The following is a 20,935-nucleotide window of genomic DNA, read 5'->3' as shown; positions in this document are numbered from 1 at the left end:
CTAGGTCCGGTGTGAGTGCCCCATCCCTTCACACCACACCATAGTTGCTGAGTGACTTGCCCTCATGCACCACAGCTGGGCAGTCAAGTACCTCACATTGCACCTGAACTGTGGGCTTCTTGCTCCAGTCTCCATGTGTCACAACCACAGTCTGCCTCACTATAGGTTATGGATAAGCACAGCCCACATAGGGCATGCCCCTTAAATGGTGGGCTCTGGTGACCAATGAGGATTTTGTTTCTGTGCCTTATGGGTCTGAAATAATCAGGGAGACAGTCCTTGGCAGGCTACCATCTCTAGGGTAATGCATAAACAGCAGACTGACACACATTCCCAGTCTTTATGGAAAAAAATGCCTTTATTTTGTCCTGGAGCTTCAGCCTGAGGGGCAGACTTCAGGTTTGCCACAGATCCAGATGCTACAGATGTGTTCCCAGGGATTGTGGGCAGGGATATACCATATTAGAGCCCTCCCTTGGCCTTGCCACAGCTCACTGATGCATCCCTGAAATGAGCTTATACAATGACTAAAGCCACATTTTTTGAAAATGTTGGTAAGGAGACACATCCAGATCTCCTGGTCTAGAAGTCAACAAGATTTATGATCGGATCCACAAGACTCTATCTATCTATCTATCTATCTATCTATCTATCTATCTATCATCTATCTATCTATCTATCTATCTATCTATCTTAAAAGCTGCTATCTGATGATCTGGCTTGCAATTAGCCTAAAATGAGGCACCATGTGAGATCCATCCCTTTGGAACACTGACAGGTCTTGGCACACTGTCAAAAACTGGGGCTCATCAAAAGCAAATCAGACTTCTTAGATAATCAAAGATGTCTTAGAAACAACCAAAACCAAGGCCACGGTTGAATGATAAAGTTCATCTCCTATACAAGGCACTCTTTCAAGACTTGAGGGCAGCATTTATTCATTTAATAAATAGAAACAGAGAACTGAGCAAAATGAAGACACAGAAGAATATGTTGCAAATGAAAGAATAAGATAAAAACCTCAAAAAAACTTAATTAAATAAAGATAGGTTATCTACACAATAAAAAGTTCTAAGTAATGGTCATAAAAATTCTCACCGAACTTAGGGGAAGAATAGATGAACACAACGAGAACTTCAATAAAGATATAGAAAATATAACAAGATATCAGACAAAGGTCATAGGGCTGAAGAATGCAATTACTGAACTGAAAAATAAACTGGAGGGGTGCAACAGCAGACTAGATGAAAAAGAAGAATGGATCAGCAACCTGGAAGATAGTGGAAATCATCTGATCAGAGGTTTAAAGTAAAAGGAAAAAAAATAAACAAAGTGAAAACAGTTTAGAGGACCCATGGGATATACCAAGAAAAATAATATCTGCATACAGAGGTCCCAGATGGAGAAGAGAGAGAAAGAGGTAGAAAGTTTTTTAAAGAAATAATGGCTGAAAAGTTCCTTGGTGAAGGAAATAGACATCCAGGTCCAGGAAGCAAAAAGAGTTCCAAATAGGATGAACCCAAAGTGATCACATTAAAACACATTTTAATTAGAATGTCAACAATATATATAAAGAAATATAACAGCATCAGGAGAAAAACAACTTGTTATATACAAGGGAACACCCATAAGACTATCAATTATTTCTCAGTGGAAATTTTGCAGGCCAGAAGAGAGTGGCATGATATGTTCAAAGTGCTGACAAGAAGAAGCTTCCAACCAAGAATATTCTACCCAGCAAGGTTATTATTCAGAACCAAAGGAGAGATAAAGAGTTCTCCAGACAAATACTCAAGGAGTTTGTCAACGCTAACCTGACCTTACAAGAAATGTCAAAGATATTTCTTTAAGCTGAAAAGAAAATGCCCTAATTAGTAACAAGAGAATATATGAAAGTAAAAATCTCACTGGTAAATGCAAATATAGAGTAAATGTAGTAGATTAACCACTTACAAAGCTAACATGGAGGTAAATAGAAAAAAAGTAGTATAATTATAATACTTAAAGGATATGCAAAATAAAAGATGCAAAATGTGGTATTAAAAACAGTACACATAGGGGGAGAGTAAAAATATAGAATTTTTAGAATATGCTCAGACTTAAAATGCTACTAGCTTGAAGTAGACTGTTAAATATTTAGGATGTAATATGTGAGCCACAAAGCAAAAATCTATAGTAGATACACCATAAAAAGTGAGAAAAAATATAGACATAACATTAGAGAAACTCACTAAATCACAAGGGAAACAAGTAGAAAAGAAATAGAGAGGAATTACAAAATAATCAGAAAACAATCAACTACATTGGCAAAAGCATATGCCTATCAATAATTATTTTAAATGTAGATAGATTAAATTTTCCAATCAAAAGACATAGAGTGGCTGAATGGATAAGGAAAATTAAACTCATCTTTATGTTGCCTATAGGAGATTCACTTCATTTTTTTTAAGAACTTTATTTATTCGTGAGAGACACACACAGAGAGAGAGGCAAAGACACAGGAAGAGGGAGAAACAGGCTCCATGCAGGGAGCCTGAGGTGGGACTTGATCTGGGTCGCCAGGGTCAGGCCTCCAGCTGAAGGCGGTGCTAAACCACTGAGCTACCTGGGCTGCCTGAGAGACTCACTTCAGATCAAAGGATATACTGAGACTGAAAGTGAAGGGATGGAAAAAAATGACTCGGGGATCCCTGGGTGGCGCAGCGGTTTGGCGCCTGCCTTTGGCCCAGGGCGGGATCCTGGAGACCCGGGATCGAATCCCACATCGGGCTCCCGGTGCATGGAGCCTGCTTCTCCCTCTGCCTGTGTCTCTGCCTCTCTCTCTCTCTCTCTCTCTCTCTCTGTGACTATCATAAATAAATAAATAAAAAAAAAGATAAAAAAAAATGACTCATGCAAATGGGAGCAAAAAGAAAGTTGGTGTAGCTATACCTAAACCAGGAAAAATAGACTTTTAAAAAAGACTGAAGTAACAGAAAAAGAAGGGCATTACATAATGATAAAGAGGTCAATCCAACAAGAGGATACAACGTTGTAAATATTTATGCACTCAACATAGGAACACCTAAATATATAAAGCAAATATTAACAGACAAAAAAAGGAGAGCATGGAAGCAATATAATAATAGTAGGTGACTTTATTTCACTTATATCAATGAATAGATCATTCAGACAGAAATCAGTAAGAAAAAATTAGCTTTAAATGATATATTAGACCAGATGGACTTAATAAATACATACAGAATATTCCATTCAAAAGCAGTAGAATACTAGTGCACATGGAACATTCTTGAGGATAGATATGTTAGGCAACAAAACAGTCTCAATAAATTTAAAATGATTGAAATAATTATCAAGTATATTTTCTGACCACAATGGTTTGAAACTAGAAATCATTTACAGGAAAAAAAAACTAGAAAAAAAATTAAATATGTGGATATTAAGTAACATGCTACTCAATAACCAATTGGTCAGCAGAGAAATCAAAGGAGAAAAGAAAGATACCTGGAGACAAATGAAAATGGAAATACAGTTTTTAAAATATTTCCTTAGAAAACATTTGCATCTATAGTCAATCCTTATTATAAGTGGATTCTGTATTTGCAAACAAACTTATATGCTAAATCTATTTTAACCCTAAAAATCTATACTCATGGGCTTTTGTGGTCATTTGTAAATACGTACAGTGATGAAAAATTTGAGTTACACTGATGGGCAAGTTCTCAGCTGAGGTCAAAGCAATACTCTGCTCTCCCATTTTGGCTCTCAGACTGGAAATGTCTCCTTTCTGAGGTCTATTTATTTTTCTATTATTTATTTATTTATTTATTTATTTATTTATTTATTTATTTTTAATTATTAATTATTTTTAAAATTTTTAAATTATTTTTTAAATTTAAATTGAATTAACATATAGTGTATTATTGCTTTCAGAGGTAGAGCTTAGTGATTCATTCACCTGCGTATAATACCCAGTGCTCATTACATCAAGTGCCATCTTTAATGCATACCACCCAATCTATTCTTCCTCCCACCTCCCCTACAGCAACCTTCCTTTTGTTTCCTACAGTTAAGAGTTTCTTATGGTTTGTCTCCCTCTCTGATTTTATCTTATTTTATTTTTCCCTCCCTTCCCCTATGATCCTCTATTTTGTTTCATAAATTCCACATATGAGTGGAATCATATGATAATTCTCTTTCTATGATTGACTTATTTCACTTAGCATAATACCTCTAGTTCCATCCATGTCATTGCAAATGGTAAGATTTCATCCTTTTTGATGGCTGAGAAATATATATATATATATATATAATATTGTTGTATATATAACCATGGCTGCTATATATAATTATATAACTGTATAATGTTATCTAGTGTCCTTTCATACCATTATGTTCGTAGCCTTCAGTAAATACCAGGTAGTATAATTACTGGGTCAATAGGATTGCTCTATTTTTAACTTTTAGACAAACCTCCATACTTTTTTTTCCACAGTGATTCTATTAGTATGCATTCCCACTAGCAGTGTAGCATGTCTTCAAAGGCAAGAGAAACAAAAGCAAAAATGAACTATTGAGACTTCACAAGATATGCTTTTGCACAGCAAAGGAAAAGTTGACAAAACCAAAAGACATTCTACTGAATGGGAGAAGATATTTGCAAATGTCTTATGAGATAAAGGGCTAGTATCCAAAACCTATAAAGAACTTATCACACTCAACACTCAAGAAACAAATAATCTGGTCAAGACATGGCAGGAGACATAAACAGACACTTCTCCAAAGAGGACATAAATGGGCAGCAGATGCATGAAAAAATGTTCAATATCACTCCATATCAGGGGAATACAAATGAAAACCACAATGAACTACCACCTTATATCAGTCAGAATGGATAAAATTAACAAGTCAGGAAATGAGAGATTTTGGCAAGGATGTGGGTAAAGGGGAATCCTCTTATTTAATGAAACATTTAGAGCATTTTTGTGGGTGTTTTTTTTTGTGTGTGATCTCATTGTTTAAAATGGATCCCAAATAGAGTGCTGAAGTACTGTCTGATGTTTCTAAGTACAAGACAGTAGTGATGTCTGATGGAGAAAGTAGATATCTTAGATGTGCTTTATGCAGGCATTAATTATAATACTCTTGATCATGCATTCATTGTTAATGAATCAATAATATACATTTAAATAGTTGCCTTTAAACAGAACCACAAATAACAGATAGTTATGTTTTTATTAATTGATGAAAATGAGACTAGAGGATCATAGAAACCTAACTCTGCATCTCCCATAGAGGCAAATATTCAGTTTTCTCTAATTTACTAATCACAATGACTTTATAGAACATAACTACCACGAATAATGAGAATTGACTGTATTCACTTCTTATTTTTTTTCTCTTTAAAATTTTACTTTCTGTATTTCAATCATAAGTGTTCAATCTATTTCCTATTTAAAGTTTTTGGACTTACATATCTATTACCTATCAATCTATCTATGTATGTATGTGAATTTATTTATTTATTTATTTATTTGTGTATATGTGTGTGAATTTATGATCTGTTGATATTAATCCATTGCTACAGATCAATTTTCATGACTAAAGTTACAAAAGCTAAATACCCATGAACAAAGCAGTGAATTCAGAGGATTGTCTGAATGATAATTTACATCTGAATACTTTGAGGTAAACTTGAAATGCTGAAAACTTTGAATTGCAAAATACTTCAAAGATGCATGGTTCTGTTGAGATATTCTAATTTCCTAGTTACCACAGAGAGTTGTACATCAAGTCTTCAAGGATTATGAAGTGACATTTTGTAAAGGCATGAGAAAATGCCCAGATTTTTCACAATCGGAGACTTTATCATGGGTTACACTTTAGGGAACTTGGTTGTAGAAGTACCATGGGGAGGCTGCAAAGAAAAGTACGTGGCTTAAGTACATAAATTTAGACTCAAAGAATAAGAAGGATTTCAATAGAAAAAGTAGATAGGAGAAAATAGAAAAAGTAAAGAAAAAGCTATAGAAAAAGTTAATATGTAGCATATTTGAAGACAGTGGATGTATTAGGTTGGTTTGATTTATTTCTTTTTATTATTTTAATTTTTAAAAGATTTTATTTATTTATTTGACACAGAGAGACAGAGCGTGAGGGAGCACATGCAGAGGGATGGGCAGAGAGAGAGAGAGGGAGAAGCAGACTCCCCAACAGGCAGCAGGGAGCCTGATGCGGGGGTTGATCCCAGAATCCTGGGATCATGACTTGAGCTGAAGGTAGATGCTTAACCAACTGCTCCACCCAGGTGCCCCCTTTTTTATTTTTTAAAAAGATTGATTTATTTAGAGAATAAGCACCAGCAGGAGGAGCAAAGGGAGTGGGAGAGAAACTCAAACAGACTCCATGCTCAGTGTGGAGCCTGATGCAGGGCTGGATCCCATGACCCTGAGATCACAACCTGATCCCAAACCAAAAGTTGGATGCTTAACTGACTGGGCCACCTAGGTGCCCCAGGTTTAATTTATTTGTACATTAATTTAAATTATAAAGAATAATTTTTAGTAAGTATGAATGATTACCATTTAAATCACTTTAGGACACCTGCTTATATATAACTAATAAGATAACTCATGATTGAATTAAAAAAAAACATACAACTGTACTTGACAATATTCTTGTCTGAGCAGAAACTTATATCCAGAACTGAATAATCTCTCTCTCATTCAGACCCATCCAGGGTTTCATCATGTATGAGAGCCCTATCCACTCTACTTTATAATGTAACATCTAGAATATAATTAATTTCTGAAAGAAAATATTAAAACAATCTTTAAAGAATTAAAAAAAGAATGAGAAAGAGGGAGGGGGCAGGAAGAGAGAGGAGTTAGATGGGAAGAAAGAGAAAGATAAGTGGAGAGGAGAGGAGTGAGGTGTCAGGGTTTAAGCTGAATCTGAGAGGTCTGAATTCAGGCAAAAACCTATGTGTGATCTTTGAGGCCCAACCGTAGGCAATTACAAAGGCTTACCTGGCAGACTTCATGGGGAGAAGCTGCCCTCCTCACAACATACTTGGTACATAGTCTGGAGGGAGCTGTAATCAAGGACTCATGCCCCTCTTCCACCTCAACAACCATGCTCTTAGATGAATATGCATTGCTAGTCCACCTGCCTGCATTTGGAGCATCCTTATTGAGGAGCCCTTGATGGGGTTATTTCCAGGTGACTCTTCTGAGAACTCATCAGGAGTTCTTGAAGAAACTCCTCTCCTCTCTGACTCAATACTTTCCCATTCCTATCCCTTCACCTCTCCCTCCTTCTCAACCCAGGTCCATGAAATATGTTTGTTTGGAGCTCTCTGTACAGCAAGATGATTACTCTCTTTCCCCTTGCCACATCTATACTCATACATGTAACCTGGTGCCTTTCTGTGGGAAAAAATGGAACACTAGGGGGATGATACCGTTTTCCTGTTTCCTGTCTTGCTTATACTCTCATAAGTGAATAAAGGCTTGATTCTTGATTTCAGTTTGGTTCATGGTATAAACTGACCAACACAAAACTGGCAGCTCAGCATTTTCTCTCTGACAGAATCCATTTGAACTTATTTAGAATCCAAGAGAGTAAGATGGAATTGAAACTAAGAGTATTTAATTTGGTAAATCATTACTTTTGTCTCTACATAATATAGCTGCATAAATTATGGAGAAATAGTCCTTGAAGTTGCCATAGGAATTCTTAGTACTAGAAAGTACTCCAAGATTTTTAGTTTAATTCTCACATTTTACAGATGAGAAGAATGAGGCACAGAACAATTTGAAGTTTAGCCACAATTGACTTTTGGGGTCCTGAGCTAAAGCAATTCTTTTTACATGTGACTTTTCCATTCTAGATGTCTATATTGGTTCAAGGACCCTCACCTGAAGAATTAATGGGGAAACAAATAAAGTGGACTGAAGGAAGAACAGATGGCTAAGGAAAAGGAGATACTAGAACAAACTCATTATATGAGGTTTCTTGTATCTGTTGTTTCAGCTCTTTTTGAGGATCCTGAAATTTTTTTGAGCCTAGTTATTATAAGAACTCTTATAGTTATTATACAACTTGTAATCAGTGGAGAGGGGGGTGGTAGTTTTTGTCTTCCAATAATTTGTTAGAAGGCACAGGAGGCTTTATTTCTTTTACATATCAGAGTCTACTGCCACCATCACTTTGAACTCAAGAAGTAATCTGAACACTACACATGACTGTTGCCTACTCCCTGTCCATTAAGTAACAATGTACTAAAGACTTTCCTGAATACTGAGGCAGGAAAACAAATAAAAGGAGAAGCTTGACTCATGAACTGTCTTCATTGTTTTAATATGGGTTACTTATGCAAATTTTTCAGAAGAACTTTTAATTATTAAGAAAAATCTGTACTCTATGAGTATGTAAAGCCTCATTTATTAGTCAGATTTTACTGTGCCAACACATTGTAGCTGATTATAAAATAACAGAAATTGGTGTGAAGGTGTATCATTTTGAAGTAGAGGTATGAAGGTGAATCATTTTGGGGTAATAGAAAGTGAAATGGGGAAGTGAAATAGGAAAGAAAGAAAATAATGTTCTTGAAATGGACACAACGTGGACCAGAGCTTCTAATGTGTTTTGTGGTCTGCTTCTTGGAACTGTATACTCAAGGGTAGAAGGAAGCTTAGGGGACTATTTGTCCAGTCTCTCACTTTCTCAGTCAAGGGTTGTTTCATGGGGTGGTAACTTCCTCACACTTTCTGAATCGTTAGTACCAGGCTGGTTTCTGTGGAGAGTGGTGGAATCAGAGAAGTTCCAGGGCTGAAGGCAAGGGAGGAGCTAGCTCGGGTGGAGAGTTAATAAGTTATATCCAGGCAAAACTGACTGCCATACCAATCACTGAAGTAAAAGGTGAGCTGCAGGATGAGAGGTGAGATACAACATAGGTCTGAAACAATATGAAAACCATTGCTTTAAACTATTGCATGAGGGAGCTCTAGAAATTCCATGAAGGTACCTTGGGGACAGCATGGTGGTTAGGATGGGGGTGACAGTTGAGAAGCACTCTTCGGTCCCAGCAGGTGATTAATCCTGAATTGCTCCTTTGATCTCTTTTATATATTGGCTTACGAGTTCTTGAAGTAAATGTCTATGTCTATAAACAAGTTTGGAGACTACTGTCATAAATCATTATTTTAGTTCATAGACATTAAACTTTATGAAGGTTAAAAATATGAAATTCTCATATTTTAAAATTTCACACAACATTTAGTCTTGGTATTTATCATTAAAATATTTTAAAATGTTATGTTGTTTTACATTATTTATGGAAACCAATATATCTGCACCTGCTGACCAAAATAATTTTATTTCAATTAATATCTAAAGTGGAATATTAGAAGAAATAATATTTTCGATTTTTTTTAAATTTTTATTTATTTATTTATGATAGTAACAGAGAGAGAGAGAGAGGCAGAGACACAGGCAGAGGGAGAAGCAGGCTCCATGCACCGGGAGTCCGACGTGGGATTCGATCCCGGGTCTCCAGGATCGCGCCCTGGGCCAAAAGCAGGCGCCAAACCGCTGCACCACCCAGGGATCCCTATTTTCGATTTTTATTTATAAAAAGTTCTCTAAGATATTCAAAATACTGAACAAAGTAAGTACTGTTAGCACTTATCACTTGAATGACATATTGAAGTAGTCAGGAACCAATTACTTTTATTTCCTTTGTAGAAGTACAGGAATTATACCTAAGCTTTATTTATGAACAGATTAACTTACTGTAGCAGTTGCCAGAAGTTTTTCCCCAAATATTGCAGTTAAGTATTAATGAAAATATTAGTTCAGGAAAATACTTGCAAAGAAATATTTACAATAATTTTTAACAGAGATTAAGAGAAAAGTTAAAATATTAAGGAGAGTTATTTTTTTGTTTTGCATCTTGTTTCTATCATTGATCTGCTGGAACTAGAACAACTCTGTGAAAATAGCGAAATTGTGTTTGCTAACATTAATGTAAAATATAAATGTTTAATATGTTAAGTTTGAAGAACATATTTAAATATTATATTTTGTTTGTGGAAACACATCAGAAATAAAAGTTTAAAAATATGTATGTGAATAGAGAAAACCACTGAATTTACAATAGTAATAGTCTCTGGAAGACAGTGTAATAGAGAAGAGAGGAAGTTTCTTATATATATTATATATATGTAATATGATTTATAAATTACATATTATTATATATAATTATTTTGTATAATATATAATTATATAACGTATGTATTATAATTATATATTGTATATAAACAATATATATTATTATGTATAATATATATTACTAGAAGTATTTATAATTATTATAATTATATATAATTTTTAAAGGTGAAGGATTTTCTGTTACTCTCTATGCATTCCTTAATGTTGAAAATATTTCATGAAATATAAGATAGTTCATTCTAAAAGAAAGGAAAAAAATAAAAGAAACTCAGTGATAACACTATACAAATGTCAGAGACACAACTTACAACAGAGGCAATGAAAAACAACTTTTGTTTTTGGGATGCACTGAAGAAGACTATTCTGACAGAATTAGCACCTGTATGGGAAATAGTAGTTAAAGTTGAAATTGTAATAGATGGCACTAGAAGCTCTCCATTGTGCAGGGAAAGGAATACAATTAAATTCTAATGTTTTCATGTATACCATTATGTTAAGGACAGATTTTATTTAGCAAGATTTTTTTCCCCTTTAAATCCATTCTCTCACTAGAATATTTTCGTTTTGAAAAAAGAAAATGAACTTTATTAGTATTTGAACTTTGTGAATAAACATTCTTTTAATGAAAATTACTAGTGACCATATTCAGGGGCATATGCATTGAAATTAATTTACATGTATATATGTATTTGTAGATACATACATATATATATATAACCTTAAATTAGATAAAATATTGTTATTCTTTATTTTCTCAGCTACTTATACAAGAAATAAAAAATCTTATGCTTTGTTCCAATCAGGCATGACTGATCATTTTGTAATTTAAACCCAAATCAAATATTTAGTATATAGAGCAAGGCTTTAAAATCAGAGATACCTTTTAGTGAAAGAAAAATAACAATAACATCTTGCATATATTTAAATACTCTGGTCTGATAGTCATATTGAGAATTCATCTAGTCAAATTAAGAAATAATCTGAAAAATGAAGGAGGTATCATTTGGCACTATTCATTGAAAATTTATGGGAAGGATGGTTTACACAGCTCATAAAGATCTAACAGTTTCCAACTCTCTCTATTTTTTTTAAACAATGTGTGCATAGAACATGTTCATGACTATATGGACAAGTCTTTTTGGAAAAAAAATCTCCCAAAATAAATACATGTGGGACGATATCAGTTTTTATATTTATGGTTAATTCTACAATTTGGTCAAGTGTTCTCAAAAGTGAAACATTCCTGGTAGCCATAACTTTGTGTACCATTGTGGTTAATTTTTTTAAAAAAACTTTTTTTTTTAAAGATTTGATTTTTGAGTAATCTCCACACTCAACATGGGTCTTGAACTCACAACCCCAAGATCAAGAGTTGCATGTTCCTCACTGAGCCAGTCAGGTGCCCCTAGAAAACATTCTTGACAATAATAAAGTGTCCTCTCCTTTTAAATAATTGCAACATTTTATAATATTTGACCACAATACTTTTCAGAATCTGTGGTAATTTTTATATAATTATCTTGCAAGTAATTTTTTTCTTTAAAATCGAAAAGGTTTTCATGTGATGAATAGTTACAACATTTTTTATCATTTAACATCTAGATTTTAAATCTTTAGATCATATGATGGTATCTCTTTCCCTCCCTTATTTCCTTAGAACAGCACTGTGTAAGAATACTATTTAAGTTTATACTATTTAATGATGTTGTTCATGAAGGTATGATGATGATGGGGTTGAGACACAGAGCAGAAAAGTATTAATCATGGCATCTGTATTACCAGTTACCTTTGTTGTTTTGGTTGCTATAGTCATCTGAGATTCATAATTTACTTGAGGTATTAAAGCATTCTAATAAATATCACCTTAATCTGGATAGAAAACTGTAACTTGACCATAAACTGCACTTGACCATTCAAAAATATTTGTTGAATTTTAAATAATAGCAGAAAGTGAGCATTTCACCTCAATAATTTAATAGATGTAGCATTATACTTATCTTTTAAACAGAGGCAATAGTATCTCTGAACTATCATTTTGTAGTGAAAACATCACAGCTTGGAGTCCAGTTAAATATTCTAAGCTAAATAAACATATATTCTCAATCTCCAAATGCTTTCTTCGTCACTTTATTGTTCACTAAACTGTTCATTTTTCTGTGTCACTGTCATATTACCATAAGGTTACATAAGTATGGAATTATACACCAAATGTGCCATAGGTATATGTTTGGGTGACCTTTCAAATCATACTGCATTTTGTTAGAACTTTCAGTACAGAGAAGTAAAAGCATAATATCATGTTCCCACTAAGATGCAATGTCACTATCCTCCAAGTCATTAAGAGGTCAGAGGTAATGCCTTTAAAATAAACTCACCCAACCAGCAATCTCTTAAACACTGAAATAAGACCAATCTTTTTATTTCACAGCCAGTTGCTGCTTTATTGACTCTCTTTATAGAAAAGCATAAAACTAGGAGGGAGAAAAAACAAGGAAGGAAAATACCAAAAGAAGCAATAAAAAGGAATACAGGATTATGTTTCAGACAGCAGGATTTCTACACACTTTGGTAATTTCTCTTCATCATTTATTTTCCAGGATTTCAGACATAAATTTAGGGTACTTTATTATTTCCACATTATTACTTCTAATTAAATCTACTCTGTTATTATTTTAGTTGGACTAACTCAAATCATGATTTGCCACTCTAATAAAAAGAAAATTATACTGGCTAAGATAGATATTATATTGAACTAATACAGTTATTGAACTAATGACTATCCATCCTTGAAGAAATCATTAATATTTTCTGTGCCTCAGTTTACTCATCTGGTATAGGTAAACTCTAGGGTCCTTTCTAGCCCTATCAGCTTATGATTCTATGAATTTTCTTAGGACAAATGAGAAATATATTTTCTTCTCATAAGGTCACCCTTTAATTATGATTTTTATTGTCATAACTGTAAATATGTGAGACATGGTTTTTATCTTTGATATGAGTCTTTGTATTTCATTATACACGGTAAATGTTTTCAAAAATAAATTCTCCATTGATTTCCTTCCTACATTTTCCTTTCTGTTGTTAGCCTTCTTCTCAATAGATGGTGCTCTTTTCTCAGAGACACTACTTATCTTATTCCTCATCAAAAGATTAGAGAAATTAGTTTTATTCTTTAACAATTATTAATTAAGGAAATCAGACATATGAGAAATAATCGATTACAAGCAGCTTGCAGCACCGTGGTCAGGAAAGCATAAGGGGAAAAATGATTGTTAAATGATTAAGGAACTCCATTACAACCTGCAGTACTTGCTGAATAGATGAAGTGAATATTGTAACTAAATATGAAAATACTATGTTCACTACATACATATAATCTGTAGTAGGAAGAAGACCCCAAATTAGAAACCATTTTAAAGTGTTAAAATATTTTTCTACTTTAACAAAAATGAATATATAGTATTCCATATTAGAAGTAGGATTTGAATATGCACACCAACACTAACACAATCTACATTAATCTCAATTAATATTGAAAGCTTGCACATTCTTTGCCAAATAAACCTGGAGTATCTAGGTAGAAAGAAAATGAGCCACAAACTCTTTTCAAAAAATTTCACTGATTAAGACACTTTTTTCCCTTCAGAGAAACCACTGTAAGTTCCTAAAGATAGTTATAATCCAGAATTATGATGTTTAAGGTCACTTCTAGTTGGTTCCCACTTTCAGAGGATTTGGAAAACAGTCATGCCCTACAGATCTCCTGAACCACACTAATCTATTCTCAATTCAGTTTGTGACTCCCCTAGCAGATCTGCAGCTGCCAACTGCCAAATGGTCTAGGCAACACAACAGTCATATTTGTTCCTGCAAAGCAACACTGTTTACCACAGAAAACTTTCTCAATGAGTGTGGCCTCAGGATGGAAGGAACAGTGGGGCAAGGACAAGTGTGACAAGGGAATGGAGGGGGGTGCTGTGGTGCAGCAAAGTACCTGGAAGCCAGCAGGGATAGGGAAGTTGCATGTTCAAGTTCAACTTCAGACATGAAAAGGAGATTTCCCTTCATCAGGAAAACTAACTAGAATTTCTCTTCCATCATTCACAAATTATTGTTTCCACAGCTCCTGTGGAAGGGACTGTAGGATTCTGAGTCCAAGAACCCTCTTGGCTCAGTGAAAGTGAGCTCTAAGACAGAACATCCCCCCACCCCCCGCAGAGCTTTACATCTTCCACTAAAGCAACTTATCTGTTTCTGAAATTTTTGGTTCTTTAACAATGGAGGGAAAAATAGAAAAGTAGATTTTTGCACTCACAACAACCACTCTACCTACCGTCGCCCCCATATTCTCCCCTGTTTACCTCCCTTCTCTTATCCTCCCGCCAAACGCTGCCTGGGGGATCAGGTGTCCCTTTACGCCCCTATTAGCTGCTGAAGTCTCTGGTGGGAGCCCTGGCGCCTTCCTTACCTGACGATCACATACATGACCAGGAAGTTTCCGAAGAGACCCACCACGCACACGATGGAGTATAGGGCCATGATGGTGATGGCCGTGATCATGGAAGGGCTGCCGGTCGGAGGGCACGAGCTGTCGCTCCCGCCCAGCTCGGTGCGGTTCGGACCGCATGGGTCGGACAGGTTGCCATCTAGGTGGGAGAAGTTGACCCAGGAACCCGGGCTAGGTGCTGGGGAGCAACTTGAAGCGTGCGTATAGGGATCAGTGCAATTGCTGGCGTTGGTGGGGACGGAGCTGCTGTCCATGGTGCTGACGGCTGTCTGGGACTTCGCTACGAGGTGAACGCGAGCACCTAGACTTTTTCAGGTTCCACGCGTCTCGGCCGCCTCCTCTCGCCGCTGCCACAGTTCCTGCTATTTCTTACAGAGACCAGCCCTGGTGCAGCCAGAGAGGAGCGTCAGGTAGAAGGGGAGAGCTGGGCATCTGACATAATCTTCTGCTTGCAGCCCCCTTCCGCCTTAGTAGTAGAGATGCATCCTCAACCCCACACCGCTGTGGGGAGGGGAGGGAGGGCTGTGCGGGATCCGGAGGCTGAAGGGGAGGGAGGAGAGAGAAGGGGTGGATTTTGCGCAAAGCGATCCAACGAGTTGGTCTGTCTCCCAAAAGGCACTCGTCGGTGCAAGCATACCTAAGGAGCGGCAGAATGGGGAAGGGATGGGGGAGACAGAGAGTGAGTTCTTGGCAGCAGGAAAACATAAGAAAGGGGGCTGACGTCAGTCTGTTTTCCCAGCTCCGTTTTCTCTGTATAATACGAAAGGAAAGACATTGGCCTGGTACAACCCGGACAATCCTTACACCCCAGCGCGCCTCCAGCCCTCCAGTCTGCTGAAATCATTCGGGACAGGGTTCACAAACTCCTTTTCCTTAGTCCTCCTTAGCTCAGTCCTTCATGTCCACACAAAACTAACCGTGTTTTTTTACATCAGTAAATGAAAATTTTCAGACCTACAAAGCTTTTTAAAACAAACGTGGTCTTTTCTCTGAAAAAGAAGTGAGAAGCAAACTTTTGTCTAGGAAATCTATTCCTTTTACTCCATATGTCCCCAATTTCTCTTAAAGTAGAAGCTCTAGTTACACTGATTTCTACCCTGGTGGGGACAAGGCACAAGAACATGTTATAGAAATCAGAGGGTGGTGGCATCTGGGAAAGCAACGAAAGATATTGGTGATCCCCCACATCTTAGATCTCATAGATTCGTTTAGAATTATTTATTATCTCTTTTATTGCCAGAATTGCTACATGAACATGTGCTTCTCAGTGGGAGGTTGTCAAAATCAAACATTTGCATTATATCAGTCTGTTTTCCAGTGTAGAGATTCCAGGAGGAATTTCATAGACATCTGGAACTGGAGTGGCTGACAAAAGGTTGAGGAATATTGATACATTTTAAATTTGATACCTAACTTCCAAGACCCTAAATATTTCTATTTTAGAAATACATGTGTAAATCAACCAGGGGTAAGATATTTTTGTTATTATTTATTTGTTTGCTTTTTGGTAAATTAATACTAATCCTGAAGTAATTCCCATAACTGTATGTGTGTATTTGTGTTATGTATATATATTTTAAAGATTTTATTTATTTATTCACGAGAGAGACACACACACACAGAGGCAGAGACAGAGGCAGAGGGAGAAGCAGGCTTCATGCAGGGAGCCTGATGTGGGACTCTATCCCAGGTCTCCAGGATCACACCCCTGGCTGAAGGTGGTGCTAAACCGCTGAGCCACCAGGGCTGCCCGGTATATATTTTTTAGCAATAAAGATTGATATTAGATATACCCAGCTGGTTGTAGAAAGCAACACTCTTGGGGAACAGGGAGAGGAGTGGCTTAGGGAGCTTGAAAAAATGTTTAATTCCAATATTATCATTTTCTTGAAAACAGGTAACTCATAGGTAAACACCATTAAACTCCATAGGTTACTTTGCCAATATTTAATATTATTTTTATCCTTTTACACTAGAGGGTATAATTTCAGTGATAAAAGTTCATAGAGATCTCCTAAGGATGAGTAAAAAACATTTACCACATATGCTCATATGAACTAGTATACAATTCACACACATGGACCTGAAATGTCTCTGGCATTATTTAGTCTTTTGAAAACACAGAACTTGCTTTATGTGAAAGACAAATAAGCACAATGTAATAAGCCCTGGCCTTGGACTCATATCATTTTGTGAGTTTTGGATTTATAACTTTTAAGCTGCATAAGTTTGAACATGTAACTTTATTTCACTAACAGTTTTCTTGTAAAAAAAATGTTAATAATACCTCATCAGTCTGTTAGCAGGATTAAATGAGATATACAATAGTAGTTATTTAATAATGATAGCTTATTTTTATTATTCCATTTAATATTTTTGAAAATAGCTAAGTAGTCTTTTCCACAAGTTAAATATTAACTTTTTTTTATAAAATGTAGTTTTGGCTTTTCTCAGTAGCCTTCCCTTTTTTCTATTCACATTATAGTTTGTACGTCTGTTTTATATATATATATATAATTTTATTATTTTATCATCTTGTATTGTACTGCATGTCTGTTCTTAAGGTACAGCTCTAGAGCTAAAAACAGTGCCCTAAGTTTGACCTGACCAATAAAAACTGAGAAAGATTATAAACTTTTCTTTCTAACAATACAGGTATTAGAAGATCCCATTACATTTTTGTTTTTGAAGTCACAATGCTTTCTTGACATTCCTTAGGTTTAGTATTGATAGCATCCTCTAAACATGATCCAAAAGAGTTCAATAGATACTTATTAAAGACCTACTGTGGGTCAGGTGCTGGAGTTTTAAAAGATAGATTTAATTATTTCTGAACACAGGAGCTGACTTCTTATACCTCGTAAGTTATATTTTTCCTCTCACAAATTTATAGTTGTTTAGAGGGATCTGAGTATAACAAATAGATTTTTAATTTTTAAATTACATCTTAGATCTAGTTCATGATTCAAATCTAACAAAATCTTCTGGAATTGTGATTCTGTCAAGTTTTGTATGTCTACTTCCTACTTTATATATTCAATTATCCTCCTGGCTTTATAAAAGAGGCTGTATAATATGTATAATATGATTCCTGAGGGCAAGTCTGATCACTACACAGTATTTAATGTGTCATAGGCTCTTTAGCTCTCTAAATATTAAATACATAGTATATCTACATATATAATGGGACTGACATTATAAAGTCATTAAAAATCATGGGACTTTTCTCTTAGAATTACTGTCATAGACTAAAAATTCCCATTGTCCTTCTCTAGAAACATTTGTTTTTCATTCTATTTTATAAATATACAATTTTTCTAGGTAGTAGATATTTGAACTCTGGCTTCAAGTATATAGTTTTAACTGAAATTTGATGTTTTCCTTTTCTATTATTCTTTCTCAAGTTTCATTAGGAAATTATTTTTCCGTTTTGAAAGCAGAATTTTCTGAACATCAATGCAAGTCTTTCCTTAAATTATATTAACATCTGTATCTCAGTATCTCCCATATAGTCAATATACAATTTGAGAAATGTAGGACAAACTTAATTTCTATTTCAAATATCATAGGATAGCCTTGAGAAACTCAGGGAAGAGCTGTTATAGAAATAAAAAATTGATACCACTTAATATATAGTGTAAAAGGACCTCAAGTTCCAGATTCTATTATATCTTAGTTGCCCTGTGGGGTGTTCTCCTTTTTCTTCTAATTGCATGTTTCCCAGCAGAGTGGTCTTTTTTTTTTTTAAGACTTTATTTATTTATTTGAGAGAGAGTGGGGGAGAGAGCACTTGGGGGGAGGCCCGGGGGGAGGGGGAGAAGCGGCTCCCTACAGAACAGGGAGACCGATGTGGGCCTGGATTCCAGGACCCTGAGATCATGACCTGAGCCAGAGGCATCCACTTCACTGACTGAGCTACCCTGGTGTCTCATCTACCAGAGTGGTCTTAAGTCTCAGGTCTCTTGTAAAAGGAGGTGAAATGTAAATACATAAGTTAATTTAGTACATGCCTAAATATTTTATGTAACATCGATTCTAACCATATAATCTTTAATTTCCTAAGCCTTAGTAAGTTATCTGTATAATAGGAATATTTGCTTTTTTGTTAGTATTTCTTGTTTAGCCTAGATTTTCTCTCTGAAAAAAGAAAAACTTACCTACCAGTCAAGATTTAACATTGATATCAAATCCCTAAAATAAAACATTTTTTCATAAAACTATGTTTCAAAGCAATGCATTTAGTAATAGAATGGATTCTAGACAAGTGCTAAAAGCCACTCTTCTTCCTTCATTTCAAAATATATAAATATACATATAATGTATATATTATTTAGTTATTCATATAATTACCATTATCCTACACATATTTTAATAGCTTACTCCTGATTTTTGGAGACTGACTGTTAATGGAACACACCTAAGTGAATCATGCAGCATTTGTCTTTCTCCAACTTATTTCATGTAGCATAAAACCCTCTAAGTCCACCCATTTTATCACAAATGACAAGGTTTCATTCCTTTTTATGGCTGAGTAATGATCCATTGCATGTAAAAGTATCCTTCACTTTTTGGAATTTTATGTCTTGTTGTATGTGGCTTAAAGACTAGCAAGAAGAGTTACACAAATATTACACAATATTTAATCGTACAAAATTGACCTTAAAGGGCCTGATTCCTTTAAGGACTTGAAGATGATATCTATGAGTCCAACTCCGTTAACTCTTTTGAATAATTCACAAAAGCAGATAGTTTAATGATTCATAGGCCTAAATATCTTTCATAAAATCTGAAACCTCATTTCTATTTGAGTCTTTCTCTTTGATTTCCAGTTACAGAAGACTGCCATTACTCTATCATAGTCTTTTACCACTTTATATTTAGACAAAAAAAATTGTCAGATTCTTTTTGTCTTAGGACTCTACACATTTAAAAATTATTGAGGATTCATAGAAACTTTGGTTTATTAGGTTATACTTTATCACAATTTATTTATTTATTTTAGATTTATTTATTTATTCATGAGAGACACACACACAGAGAGAGAGGCAGAGACATAGGCAGAGGGAGAAACAGGCTCCCCGCAGGAGCCTGATGTGCCACTTGATCCTGGATCCTGGGATCATGCCCTGAGCCAAAGGCAGATGCCCAACAGCCACCCAGGCATCCCTTTATCACAATTTATAATGTTAAAAATTAAGATAAAACATTTAAAAGCATTTATTCATTCATTTAAGATAACAACAGTAAACTTATTATAGGTAAACTTTTTTTTCCTAAAGATTTTATTTATTTATTCATGATAGACATAGAGAGAGAGAGAGAGAGAGAGAGAGAGAGAGAGAGAAGAGAGGCAGAAACACAGGCAGAGGAGAAGCAGGTTCCATGCAGGGAGCCCACGGAACCTGATCCCGGAACCCCAGGATCACACCCTGGACCAAAGGCAGGCACCAAACCGCTGAGCCACCCAGGGATCCCCAGGTAAACATTTTTTTTTAGGGAAAAAAACACTGTATTTTCCAGGTAAGAAAATATTTAATGAGGAGAGTGACATTGTTTTACATTATGCAATTATTTTTAATGTCTGGTTTAGAAGAAGACATTTGGATTCTCATATCTGCTTCCTTATGCAATCATTTGCATTATGTTGTTTGGTTGAAGGACATGAAGAAGCTATAGCTTTACACAAATACATAGTTGGAAAGGGGAAGAATATTTCAGTGGCCTTTACAGATAATTGTGGATATTTTTCTTTGATACAAACACAAGCTTAACAAGTGCTAGTTAACTTAAAGATTAGTTGGAATGTGAAAATTGAAGTAATGATTTTTTCATGTGTTCTGTTACATTAAAATCCATTGGTTTATTTTCCATTTTTTAAAGTATTTTATTTATTTATTTGAGAGAGAGAGAGAACAAGCAGGGGGAGAGGCAGGCAGAGGGAGAGGGAGAAGCAGGCTCCCCAACAGAGCTTGATCATCCCAGGACCCTGAGATCATGACCTGAGCCTAAAGCAGATGCTTAACCAACTGAGCCACCCAGGTGCCCCATAACTTCCACTTCAGATGGATCTGCTACTCATGCATGATTTTGTAAATCATGTATTGATCATTTTAAAAATGTTGAATTTCTGGGTTATGTCAATTTTCAAAATGCTGTAACAGTCTACTGTATAACATTAAAAAATCACATTTGTTA

At 35.3% G+C, this 20,935-nt stretch overlaps 1 protein-coding gene across 2 annotated transcripts in view; it reads right to left on the bottom strand.

Moving 5' to 3' along the window:
* LOC119875961 (mu-type opioid receptor) overlaps positions 1 to 15,226 on the bottom strand; it is a 50,515-nt gene extending 35,289 nt beyond the window's left edge. Inside the window, exon 1 of one of the 2 annotated variants that reach the window (XM_038526371.1) lies at positions 14,702 to 15,226. In XM_038526371.1, the coding sequence (XP_038382299.1) occupies positions 14,702 to 14,994 (293 nt within the window). In that variant the 5' untranslated portion in view covers positions 14,995 to 15,226. The remainder of the gene's footprint in view (positions 1 to 14,701) is intronic. The other variant, XM_038526370.1, reaches the window with a different exon arrangement.
* Between the last annotated feature and the right edge of the window lie 5,709 nt (positions 15,227 to 20,935).

The sequence above is a fragment of the Canis lupus genome, chromosome 1 (assembly GCF_011100685.1).
Source record: "Canis lupus familiaris isolate Mischka breed German Shepherd chromosome 1, alternate assembly UU_Cfam_GSD_1.0, whole genome shotgun sequence".
NCBI classification, from domain to species: Eukaryota; Metazoa; Chordata; class Mammalia; order Carnivora; family Canidae; genus Canis; species Canis lupus.
The sequence above is the reverse complement of the archived record's forward strand: the minus strand, read 5'-3'. Positions and strand labels throughout refer to the sequence as shown.